The sequence below is a fragment of the Crocodylus siamensis genome, chromosome 5 (assembly GCF_052110815.1).
Source record: "Crocodylus siamensis isolate JL-2025a chromosome 5, ASM5211081v1, whole genome shotgun sequence".
Lineage (NCBI taxonomy): Eukaryota > Metazoa > Chordata > Crocodylia > Crocodylidae > Crocodylus > Crocodylus siamensis.
Window position 1 is genome coordinate 115152490 of NC_143399.1, and position 13794 is coordinate 115166283.

The following is a 13794-nucleotide window of genomic DNA, read 5'->3' on the forward strand; positions in this document are numbered from 1 at the left end:
GATCTTGGAGTCATTGTTGACTCCAGGATGAACATAAGCCGCCAATGCAAGGAAGCGGTCAGTGAGCAGCCAATGCAAGGAAGCGGTCAGTGAGGCTAATTGCACCTTGTCGTGTATCTACATATGCATCACAAGCAGGTCCAGGGAGGTGATCCTTCCCCTCTATGCAGCATTGGTCAGGCCACAGTTGGAGTACTGCATCCAGTTCTGGGTGCCGCACTTCAAGAGGGACGTGGCTAGCATTGAGAGGGTCCAGAGGAGGGCTACTCACATGGTCAAGGGGTAGCAGGGCAGGCCCTACGAAGAGAGGTTAAGGGGCCTGAACCTATTCAGCCTCCACAAGAGAAGGCTGAGTGGGGATCTGGTGGCCACTTACAAACTCACCAGGGGGGCCCAGCAGGAATTGGGGGAGGCTCTGTTCCCCCCAGGCACCACCCGGGGTTACTAGGAATAACAGCACAAATTGCTAGAAAGCAGGTTCAGGCTGGACATCAGGAGACATTACTTTATAGTTAGGGCTGCCAGGCTCTGGAATGGGCTCACAAGTGAGGTGGTGCTCTCTCTTACCTTGGGGGGTCTTGAAGAAGAGGCTGGACAGGTATTTGGCTGGGATGATATGATCCCAGCACCCATTCCTCCCCGGGGCAGGGGGTTGGACCTGATGATCTGTTTAGGTCCCTTCTGACCCTAAGTATTATGATATTATGATACGCATGATACATTGAGAGAAAGTAGTCACCCATGTACTTTAGATCCATGCTTATCTTGCTTGAAAAATACTTGGGAACTTATCAAATAATCAAGAGTAGATGCTTTCAGAACAATATATAATGAGGGAACCCTAACTTCAAAACATGCCACATTGAAAAAAGTCATCAACAAATCAAATGAACTTGACCAAATACTGCCAAACACAATTGCCCCATTTTAAATGGATTTTCAATTAACTTACTGAAAGCTACCTTCAATTATATATGTTCATGGCCAACCTTCCACATCTTCTCTCTCATGTCTAAGAGGCTAAAGGGAAAAAAAAAATCACATTTGGATACAAGTGCCTGGATAACACACCACTGACTCTCTCATTTGTGTTCAGTAATGATCACCCAACAGTCAAACAGGAACAGATCAACAACATCAGACTTGCAGAATACAGAACCACCTAGATATAATAGCCATTTACCAAGAGGAGAGCTCTGCATCTTGCCATGAAGCCTATCACAAATAGTCTCACTCCTGGAAGGAGAAGGAATCACAGAATTCCAAACTTGCCTGCTCCAACAGCCCTACGTATATGGTAACGTTATCAACCTATCTGGATGCCTCTCAGCCTAGCAGAGGGGTCCATACTATTTTTTCATCTTTCTTTCTGCCCTACTACGCCCAATATGGTGCAGCTGTATGAAGACCTCAACGCTTTTTTCCACCACCTAAGGTCGAGGGAATATTTTCATGACAGGGAGCCTCTGGGCTTGGGCCTGCAAGTAGGATGCCTGAAAAGGTTTTGGAAACATCTGAAGCTCCACATGTGGGTGGAGGATGTTTGCTGGTAGGGCCATTTATGGTTCTGGGCTCTTAAATTTGGCATTAGTTTTGGATAATTTGGCCTCGAATACAAGTTAAGAAAAAAAATTCCACCTCAGGGACACAGCCCCAATCTGGACCCATCTATAAACTGTTTCCACAGAGATCCATATTCTGCCTTAAAAACAACGTGGACATTGTCATACAATAGGCTGATAAGGGACAGTGCCACTATTGCAAAAGACAAAACAGCATATATACAGGAAGCCAAGAGACAACTTTCCAACAGAGTTTTACCAACTTCTGACTGAGAACCCCATGGCACAATATCAGAATGAATGAAATAAACTCCGAATGAAACTGTGTCTGGAAACACAGAAAAGGATTACTGCTTCAACCTTCTGTGAACCCAGGCCAAGCAACTTTTACTTATTACCCAAGATCCACAAGCCTGGCAATCCAGGACACAACATTATCTCTGGCATTGGCACCATCACAGGAGAGAGTTTTTGGCAATGTTGACTCTATCCTATTTCCATATGCCACTGGAGCTGCCACCTATTTGGAAGACCACAGATTTCTTAAAGAAACTGGGCTCCATTGATAAGCTGCCAGCAAATGCCATATTAGCTACCACAGTGTCATGTCTCTATACACCAACATCCCTCACAGATATGGATTATAAGCCATGAAGAACATAAGCCTTGACAAGAAAACTGCTTCTGTATCAATTAAGCTCTCCTGCATTTTCATCACACACACCCCTATTTCACAACTCCCTATACCTACAAACAAATGGGACTGCCATAGGCACATGTATGATCCCTCAGTATGCCAACATATTTATGGTAGACCTTGAAGTTAATTTCCTCTGCAGCTGCCCCCTCATCTCCCTAGTATACCTCAGATGCATTAAATGGCATCAGCTTAACATGGACACTTGGGAAGGAATCTCTAGGGAAAGTTCACCAAGACTAATAATTTCTATCTCTCCATCAAACTAATTCTGGAATATTCCACACAACAAATTTATTTGCTAGGCACTACGGTGGAGGTTTGCTGTGGCCACATCACCCCCACATTGAATCAAAAACCTGCTAACCACCACAGCTACCTTCATGCCACCAGCTCTCATCCCAAGCTAAATCCATTATCTACAGCCAAGTTCTACATTACAACTAGATCCACATCCACTGACCAGGATGAACACCTTAAGGATCTAGATCAGGGATTCCTACGATTACAATAGTCCCAAAACTGTACCCACTTCAGTCAACAAAGCCAGACTCAGACCTCACTTTGACCTGCTACAATACCAACCCTGGGACAAGGAAAATTGAATCCCTCTAGTTGTCACCTACATCCCCCACCTTAAACAACTACGACACATTATTAAATGATCTCCAACACCTCCTAGAAACCTTTGGGGACAAACCTGTCCTGACTTACAAAACAGCCTGAAACCTCAACTGGCATTTCTCAAACAACACAGACTAACTCCCATCTTCACCTAGCACCAGACCTTGCAATGGGTCTAAATTCCCTGCTGTATCCCCACATCAATACAGATCAGATCATCACTGGACCTAATAAAAAAAAAAGTCATATAAACACCTAAGGTTGATTAACCTGCAATTCTACCAACATCATATACAGCAGTGCCTGTTTACAGTGCCCCTCTGCTGTCTACATCAGACAAGGTGTGCACAGAAATTGTTTTGTTCTCCATTAAAAACACTTTATTGCCATGACTTAACAGAAGTGCACAGCTTTGCAGCACTTCAGAAATGGGTACAGTGCTTTAAATTAACCCTCATTAAATAAGTTATTAAATTTGAAGCACTTTTTCAACTTACAGCGCTTTAAATAACTGCTGTACGCTGGTCAAGTTTTGGACCAGTGGAGAAGCCGCAGGAGACTGGAATGCCCCTTTGCCTCCTAGCATGGAAAGTGTAGGGTGGCTCAGAGGTCCTCCTCCCACACCAAATAATGCCCTTCTGCCATGTTTCAGAGTACTGTAACTCACAGGGCTATAAAAAGTGCTCTAAATTACAGTACTGTAAAAAGTGCATAGAGCATTTCTATACACACCCACAGACAGGACAATCCCTACATGTAAGAATGAACGGATGCTGATCTGACATCAGCTGCAGAAAAACAAATGTCTGTGGCAAAACACTTCATTCCCCCTAGATACTTCACTACTGAGCTCAGGATTGCTGTTCTGGCAGGGGGAAGGGGAGAGGGAGGGGAGTATCAGTGTCAGTATCAGTGGGAAATTGCAGAACAAGGAACCTACCACAAACTGTATTGTGTTAAATATGGTTTAAGCAGGAGCTATGGATTCTTAGCTCATTACCTGGATTAGCTTTTGTGACCCCCATTTATAGAGGCATGATTTTTTTGTATTCAACAGCCTACTTCAACTGATGCTATGAATGGATTTACAGAGAACAGGAGTACCTGGGAGCAAAAAGGAATAAAGTCATTTAACTACGAAGGGTAAGGAAATGGGGAAGGGATAAATGGAGAGGGTAGTGCTACAGTGGGTTCCTCTCAGCGTGCACGAAGCCCATGGCGCTTCATTCAGGTAATAATAAGCAGTGCTTACTAACATGGTGACCAGAAAGAAGTGCAGTAATTGCCTCTGCCACTGAAACCCAAACCCACAACTATCAAAAAAGGTTTTCCAACTAATTGTAATTCAAGTTTGTGGCACTGGAAAGTGTTATGGTTCCTCACTGAAATCAGATAGTCAAAATAATTATGGCTGCCAAATAGAGTCTTTTATCTTAAATTGTCTAAGTGATGCCTACTATTACCTAAATGGTCATTAATAAACCCCTCACTCTTGCGAGATTACTTCTAAAGTTCCACGTCTCTGAGCAACTACAAACAGTTTCCAATTATATATTTTTTTTAAAGAACATGGAATTTCTCCCCTAAATTGAAATAGTTAGAGGTGCATGATGGGCAGTGTTAATTCCTGTACCAGTGACATATTTCAGGTCCAGTGGCTTGGGAACCATTAAACTAGATTAATATGCATTATGCCAAAGGTGTTCTGTGACCCCCCTTTATGATGGGATGCAGTCATTTATTCTATGCATAGCAGATTATCAGAGATCAGACCTTCTAACCTTCATGCCATGGATCAAAAAGCAGTTGTAGATATTTTTAGAGCTCAAAAATTAATTATTTCCATTTCTCTCTCTCTTTGTTGCTACGTTGCTTAGACTACTTTTACAGAAGGGATATTGTTCAATGGTATCAACATTTTTTAAAGAACCCTACCCTTTAAAAAAAAAAATTACTAACTTGTTTCTGCGAAATAGGTTTAAAAAAGTGCTGGTACAGTATAAATGTTTTGTTGACATAAGTTTGACATTGACTAAAATTAAAATCCTTATTCCAATTTACCACATCATCTTGTGCCACACAGGTAGAGTATATACCTAGTACTGAACTTATGGAAAAGACTAAATTGAATATAAATATATATCTAACATTCCAAGTTAAATAACATTAGTTTTTCCTGAAGGAAAAAAAAGATTTAGTTAATTAAATTTATATAAAAAGCACCAATGGCATCTTCCTATTTCTTTCCATGATTTGTTCACTTACATTGGTAAATTAGGTTTACAAAATAAGAATCTGTTTCCTTAAAATGTTATTGAGCAATATTTGGTTATTGTTCTTTTCAACTGGGGGGAAGGGAGGGAGACTAAGAAATCAAATACTACCCCTTAACAAAAAAATTCACTGGTACACCTATATGTTAGGGTGAAGTTACATGTCATACTTAGACCATACTAAATCTGTAGAATGTTAAGCATTTTTAAAGTTTGAATGTGCTGTGAGCAGTTGCCTAAGGGTCAATACCTTTTCCTTGCCTGCACTGCCACCACTAGAGAGTCATGACTAGCAACCAGGACACTCAAGTTCTATCCTTGCTCTGGGTAGGGAAGGGGGCTGGGAGCTGTGCATCCTGGGATACTGGAGGGCTGCAGGTTGCTCATGTTATCTCCATGGAGCAGACTCAAGTTAGACCCTAACTTGAGCCACATAACATGGCCCAGATTTAATCCTTGTCTCAAGTGTTGTAACTTTGAGACACTCAGAAGGGACTTAGCATCATTCAGAGAGCTTTAACATGACACTCACGTTTTAAAGTGCCCTAAGTATGGTTTAGGTGCAACATGTAACTTCATTCTTACATAAACACTAGATTTAGAACACAAAATCTGACTTGCTTTTAGATTGATAAAATTGACAGAGTATGTCCTATAGCAAGGCTACATTCATGTTATTGTAAGCATATGCAACTCCACAGAGTTAGTGAAGTTGCAGTCCTTAATTCCAGCATTGAATGGCATCATAAATGATAGACATAGTGTGTAACACTGTGAAAGCAAAGCATTCTCAAATATAATTAAAATATTATATGCCACAAATGTAAATGACTACTTTAGGAGGAAAATCTACCAAGTCATGCAAATAAGACAAAAATGACAAAATGTGTCTTAAATAAAATAACGTAGTAAGGACAGTGGCCAATTCCAGCACAGAAAGACGCATGGAAATACCTTTAAATCAGGAATAGCATATTATTAGTAAACACTCTTCAAAAGAAAAAAGAAAAAGCCACCTGTAAGTAACATATTATCAACCTTTGTAAAGGACAATGTTCAGTTTTCAGATGACTGCCCCGTTACTGGATACCAGATCATCCATTCCTGGGAATTGTTCAAAAACGTGATTTTCTTCTGTTCATTTCATCATGACTGCAGTACCTAGTGATAGCACAGGGCTCTTTCCCACTTCCTGAACAAACTGATTGAAAGTGCTGTGCAATTTTGATAATGCTTTTTGGTAGCTTGTAAAGTAATAATTTTGGGGGCTCTAGTTGCTGATTTCAAAGATTTTATATGGGAAGGAGAGATCAGTATTTGCATTGCATTGCACAGGATAGTTTTACCATCTCATGCATTTTGAGCCGAATAGCTGCTTTGTAGTAGTACATTGCAATTCATTCTATCGATGAGTTCAGGTAGTGTTTAAGTGGGGGTCTGTCACTTGCCCAATACCTTGTCCTCTGACTAGCAATTATGTTTGAACACCAAATCAATCCCATCTTCCCAGCCCCTGCTTTAGTTTTGCTTTCCTAGATGCAGCTAGGGCTTGTCCCTATTCATATCTCAGGCTAGGGCAATGGCTGAAATTAGCTTTTTTCATTTCCTTTCCAAACCTCGTGTTGCAGGGACAGAGGGAAAGGAGCTTTCCCTGAATGACTGAACTGTTTCAGCTCCTGCTTCCCTACTGGGAGGATAGGAAAGCAAGAAGGAGTTCTACCTGCTTCCCACAGTATCTCTGGTCAGCTAGCCTTCCCCAAAGGACAGAAAAATAAAGAACAACAAATAAATTAGATCTCTTCCCCCTAGCCCTGCCTTTTTCTTATCCTCTTTAATTCCTTGACTCACTTATTAGAAATTTTATTTTCTGGATCCATGATCCCTTGCAACTAGATGCACTTTAAAGGCAGGGTCATGGCTGTGCAAATAATTCACATCAAAACTTCTAACCCACTGAAAAATAACCTGGGACTGAGGTTTCATTTCACTCTTGAACCTCAACCTACATTTGTGAAAGACCTTCCCATTTCCCACATTTTCTACTTCCAAAAAAATCTCTCTCAGCAACCTCTAGGGTTCCTTTCCCAGCTTCAGTAGACATATGTGGTAGGTAAGGTTACTAGTGCTAGAGGGGAAAGCAGGGGAGACAGAACTCTAGTCTAGAGCAAGCCGAGTTCCTGAAGGCCCCTCCAGACAGGGTATATGATCCCAGTGAACCTGCAGCCTGGGAGCTCAGACCTCTGTGATCCAGCTTCCAATCTAGCATCATGCTTGCAGCCCAGGACTCCAAAGACCTGTCAACAACACTCAGGGTCCTGGACTGTGTGGGTGCCGGACCTTTGAAGAGTGAGAGGACTCCCTGCATGAAATGGTAGAGGGTCTTTGGAGAGGCGGTGTCTGTGCACCTGTTAGCTTGTAGTGAGCTCCCTCGTTCATGCCTCCATGCGAGCCATGGAAGTAGGGACTGATGGTGGGGGGCATGAATGCCACATGCCCCCAGAGGCTGGGGGTACACAGCGACCACCTGCAGGCAGCGGCGGCAGCGGGAGTGTGGCAGTGGTGAGCTCCTGCAGGCAGCCACAGAGGTATTGGTGGCAGAGGAGAGTTGGCAAGCACCAACTAACAGTTGGTGGTCACCTGCAGGCCAGCAGTGATTGGGGACCACCTGCAGATGCTGCTGGAGGTGTTGGCAGTGAGGAGAGGTGAGTGGTGACCACCTGCAGGCTCTGCTGGCAGTGTCAGCAGTGTTTTTTGCACCTCCACACACCCCCCATGCCTCACCAATGGCGGGGTGGAAGAAGAGAGCCCAGTTCTGATCAGTCACTGCCACCAATGGAGGTTATCAAGGAGCTTTGTTCCCTTTGCTGCCTGCAGGCCAGGAACTTTGAAGAGCAGGTAGTGCTGCACCTTTAAAGGACCATTGGGACCTTTAAAGGGTTTCCAGACAGTTTGAGACCAGCTGGGCTTTTTTGCTGCATGGGAGCTGGGCTTGCAAGCCTGGTCTGGCTTCCTGATAAGCTCCTTTGGCTGTGGAAGGAGCTATGGAGCTGCCCCCCCAGCACCCCCTAACTAGAGCAGATGTCTTTCCTGTCATCCAGCCAAGGGGCTCTGAATATGTGGTTGCCCATGACACTTATTTTCATGGTGCTACCAAGTTTGAAGGCAGCCTATGTAAGGTGTAGAAAGACAGCTGTAGAAATACCCTAAGCATGCATCCTGGGAGCCTGGGGTACAAACAACACTATTACATTAAATGGCAGAATTAGTTCTACTTGTCTGGATTGCAGAATACTGTAAGGCAATCCAGCACGGCAACTGTAACAGTTGCATGCCATGAATTGGTATACTTCAAAGTATTAGTGATATTTCCAGTACAGTATGTGCTGAAAAATCAGGTGCATAAACAGATGAACAAAGTAACATTTCTAAAATCACCTTGGCTATATCTTTAAGAGTATAGCATTCTGTTCCAGATATTATAACAGGAGATACCATCTAGAGACCTGAACTATGTACATGGCCCTCTCCCTAATGCACTTTGTGAGCTGACTGCTCCGTGAATCATTTTCTTACCCAGTGAAACAGAACAACATGTATCCTCCTTTCCAAAGTGCTGTTAAGCTCTAAGAAAGTGTAAAGAGTTTTCAGTGGTTTTATTACCCTTTCCCCCAAAAGTTACTTATGCAGAGACAGAGCTTGTTTTTGTTTTTTCCCCACTCAGGGTAGTACAATTACTTGGAGGATTATTTAGACTGTGCCATTTAATCGGTAATAGAACTTTGGAGATCCAGATAATCCTCCTGCTTTGACTCACCTCTTCCTGGAGCCTAACTGAAATCTCTCATAATTCTTGCACACTGAACAGATTCAGTGGACCTCCAGGAAAAATAATAATCAAACAAGTGAGGACTTGTTTTGCCTGCAGTAAAATGTTGTTGTTTGGAAAATGTTTTAGACAAGTTGGGGTGCTCAGGAAAAATAATAAAACAGAGCAAAGGGGCAAATCTCCCATCCCTGAGACTTCCTATACTGTAGATGCTCAAAATTCAATGATTCACAGAGGTTGGAGGCTGTAAAGTTTGAACCACCCCTGAACTCTGGGTCCCTTCTCAAGTGTGAGCTCCATAAAGGTCAACCCCCACAGAACATAGAATCACAGAAAAGTAGAGGTGGAAGGGACTTCAGGAGGTCATTTAATCCAAACCCCTAATCCAGGAAGAACCATCCTTACCTAAAGCATCCAGAAATCAAGAGCATTTAATATGCTCTTAAAAAATTCTGAGTACAGAGATCCCACAACCTCTCCAGGTACCATGTTCCAAGGTGCTTAACCACCCTCACAGTCCTTAAATTATTCTAATCTAAATTTCCCTTCCTGCATTTTAACATTATAGCTTTTGACCTGCAGCTAGTGGTGCATTTGCCCTTCCATTATCCCCCTTCTCCAGCTGCTATTGCCACTGCCCCTGGCTGACCCAGGAGTGAAGGAAGCACCAGAAATGCTCTTGGTTCCACTCCAGCCCAGATACACAGCGAGTGTTAGCAGGAAGTGGGTTCCCCCTCCTTGCCCAGTCCCTTTGGTATTTCTTGTCAGTCTGGGAACAGGAACAAGCAAGGTGAACCCACCCACTGCCAATGTCCCTGGCTGTCTCCATTTCCCTGTACAGGCACTTGCTATCCCCTCCCCTCCAAACTACCAGCCCCAATTGGAGCAGGGCAAAAGCATCTGGGACAGTAGCAACAGCAGGCAGGTCTCCCCTTCGGCACCCAAAGACATAAGCAGATGGTGGTGGTAGAGCGTAAGAGAAGAGGGGAGATTCCATTGAACAGAAGGGAAGGGAGGTGCTGAATGAAGGGCATAGGAGAGAGATTCTTGCCTGATTTAGGGACTTTTACAAAAGGCCCTGTGGCATGCTCTGCCTGTCCCAGCTGGGGAAAGAGGCTGGGAGCAAGCGGTTGCAGCCACCCCTACAGTGCCAGTCACTGCTCATGCATTGTGCTTTTTAAAATCCTGGATCTACCTATGCCTGTAACCACAGGAAACAGTCTAATCTCCATCTTCTTTATAACAACCCTTCAGGCATTTGAAGTCTATTGTTAAATCCCCCTCAGTCTTGTCTTCTCCAGACTAAGTAATACCAGTTCATTCAGCCTCCTTCCTAGACTCAGAACCATTTTTGCTGCTCTTTACAAAAGATTTTGTACTTATTTTTCTTGAAGTGTGGGATCCAAAACTGAATACAGCACTTCAGGTGCAGCCTTATCTGTGCCAAATAAGAAGAATCACTTCCCTAGATTTGCACGCAAACACTCCAGTTAAAACGGCTCAGTATGCTATTGGCCTTCCCCCCACAACAAGAACACACTCTTGGCTCATATTCAGGTTCTGGTCAACTATCTCTGAAGCTCTTTTTCTGTAGCAGCTTTTTGTGTAGTGACCTAACCAGTCACTCTCCAGCCCATATTTGTGCAATTGTTCCAGCCTAAGGACTTTGTTCTTATTGAATTCCATTTGATTGATGTCAGACTTTCTCCAGTTTCAGTCATAGACAGAAGATGTTTTAGAAAATTGATATTGAATTTGTATAGTCTCATCTCATTTCCCACAAATCTAAAATTTTAATATGATTTAGATATAAATATATTTTATCTTCTATTTCTTGAGAAATCATCAGTGATACTTAAAAGCAGCTGCCAAAACTATAGCAATTCCCCAAGGATACAATTAAAGTCTACCCTGTGTAGAGTCCTTAGGATAAATTTTTCTCTAAAGGCTACCAAAACACTAGAAAGGACTGAACAATAGTGATCGCTACTAGCACGGGGAACAAATGAAAACAAAAGAGCACAGAATGTGTGGATCATTTAGCTTTACTTCAATGACCATGACTTTGCAAATGATCCTGTGTTTATTAAACATAAAAGTTTCCATTTAGCCAAGCTGTACAAGTGCCAAATATAGTTCTTCAATAATCAGGAAAACTGGTTACTCCTGATAAGTATTCTTTACAATGTGTTCTCTCTCAATTGGCACCAAAAAAAAGTCATCACTATCACAAGAGTGTAAGTTACTGCCGTGTTGGTCTAAGGTTATAAGCAAGACAAACTTATTTGGGTAAATCTGATATCTTTTATTAGACCAACTCAAATAGTTGGAAAAATTCTTCTTAGCAAGCTTTCAGGCACAAACACCCTGTGTCAGGCTGAGGAAGCACAGGTCATCTGCCAACATTTCCTGATGATGAAGGGTGTTTGTGCCCAAAAGCTTGCTAAGAAGAATTTTTCCAACTATATGAGTTGGTCTAATAAAAAAAATATCAGATTTACCCAAAGAACCTTGTCTCACTATCACAGGAAATATTCTAACAGATAAAGTAAAAGCTTAAGGTCAATTAAGAATGCAGATATATAAATACTAACATTTGGTTTAAAAACTGTTAATCTATTTAATAAATCAATAGAAATAAAAATATTTTAATGGACACAGTATTAACTACAAGTCATGAGCATCAAACATACAGCACACAAAGCTGTTCTATCCAGTCTGCTAGGCTACTAGTGGGCCAAGGAGTTTGGGGTCATGGCCTGCACATGTCTAATACAGTCATGTAGCCCCCTTGGCCTACAGTCACTAGCTCTAACTCCACTGCCTGTGCCACTTGCCCTGTGGTCTAGATCTGTCCTGGGGCATGAGGGGAGTTTGACACCTGTGACGGCCAGAACCAAAGGGATTAATAAGCAATAAATATGTGCTTCTTGGAGGCATTTGGTATTTTGCCTAAACAGGTAACATTAGTTAATATAAAGCTTGTAAGTTTGTAAACTGCAAATGTAACTTGTCTGTCCTAAGTTTAATCAAAATGATAAATTAACTGTTTGTGGAATTGACTGGGCCCCATAAGCAAAGCTGTAGCTGCGAGATTAGAAGACCTAACATTTTTTTGCTCAGGGTTCAGCCTTGATGATAAAACTGGATCCACCTGCCTGGAACACCCAACACATTCCAGGAAACCACATCCCAAGAAAGCATATTCAAAAAGTACGTGCATCAGCTGATCAGTAGGAAGGAGGGAACAGAACGGTCATTTCTGTTCCACGCCCGGACTCCTGGTGTGAGGATCGGATCCTGATCAAGGGACCTTCCCTGGTAATCCCTCTGACAGCATCTATCATGAACGCCTGACTTCACTGGAATCAGTTGACGCATACCTGACATCGAGGGACTACTGATAAGTTGCCAACCCATGTCTATCTGTTGTTTTGAACAGCCCAGTGGCAAATATCAGCTGGCCTGTGACAGAATTGATCCATCTGTTATTATCTGTTATTTACTATTAGCTCTTTAATACTGAATTATCTGCTTATTGCATTTATCTTTGTTAACTGTTGTGTGTGTGTAAAAGCTATAATAAATTTGCCTTCACTTCACGCCCAACTTTGCCTCCTTGATCTGAAACTGAATCAAACAGCCCAGTTGGCCTGTAATAAAATTGATACACTTACAGTGCCCAGCTGGCCTGTGACAGACACCCCTCCAGTAAGAGTATGAACAAATAGAAAGAACTTCTTACCTCCTCTTTTGTTTAGCTTTGCATACCCTGGCAAATAGCTACTGGCCACAGATGATGAGCTGCTGAAGGAGGAGTGGGACAATGCTGAGACTAGTGGTTCATCACATTTTTCTGAAAGACAGATAAAAGAAACAACAATATATTTAATATTTTGTTGTTTAATCAGACATTTCAGGTATAGCTACAATGCATCCTCTCTTGTTATTTCAGATAATCGTATAACCACATTGTTATCATATCTGAATGTGTCTCTCACATGCACAACACGTAGCAACACCCCAGATTAATTACCAATAATTCTTTTGAAAATGGGGAATGGAGACAGAGAGGTGAAGGAACTCTCTCAATGTCTCCTAGAAAGGCCATTATAATCCAATTTTTCCAAGCACACCTTTCTGCCCTCCCCTTCTGCCCCCTCCCTCCACCCCTCCCCAAAAAAACAGCTATTGGAAATTGTAGTGCACATTATGGCTAGGGATAGACATTACACAAACTGGTTTAAATTATCAAAAAGCGGTTTAATCCTGTAACAGAACAGATGCTCAGTGTAAATAAACCAGTTTGAAAATGGCAGAATCCAGTTTGAGATAAACCAGGTTGAATGTAGTATCAGACTTAAACCAGGAAGGGGTCTGGGACAGACATTGCATAAACTGGTTTGAGCCAAATCAGTTAAGTTAAACCAGACTCCCCCAACATCCTGGCATGCTCTCTGAGCTGGGTGGGGCTCTCTGCTCCACAGGAGGGCTGGCCCCTCCCTTCTACTCCCTGGCTGGAGCTCTGGTAGAGACTGCAAGTTCCCACCTCCCCCTCACCTCCCCTCTGCCTTACACAGACACCTCTCAGCATTAGCTAGCATACCACATGTTGGCTATGGTGCTGTGGAAGACAGGACAAAAGCAGACAGGACTAAGTCTACTTAGGGCTTTTCAGAGCTAATCAACAGGTAGCTGAGAATCTTTTGTTTACTTTGTCTAATGGGCTGATAAACACTTAGTTGGGGTGATAAACACTGCTATCAATTCCCTCCCTAATCAGTGTCCCACCAGGGCTTGGCCATGCTCCCC

General features: G+C 42.6%; 1 protein-coding gene across 1 annotated transcript in view; it reads right to left on the reverse strand.

Annotated features, from left to right (window-relative positions):
• CNTNAP2 (contactin associated protein 2) overlaps window positions 1-13794 on the reverse strand; it is a 1889175-nt gene that overhangs the window by 1305921 nt on the left and 569460 nt on the right. The window contains exon 2 of the mRNA XM_090049982.1: window positions 12728-12838. Within this exon, the coding sequence (XP_089906108.1) occupies window positions 12728-12838 (111 nt within the window). The remainder of the gene's footprint in view (window positions 1-12727; window positions 12839-13794) is intronic.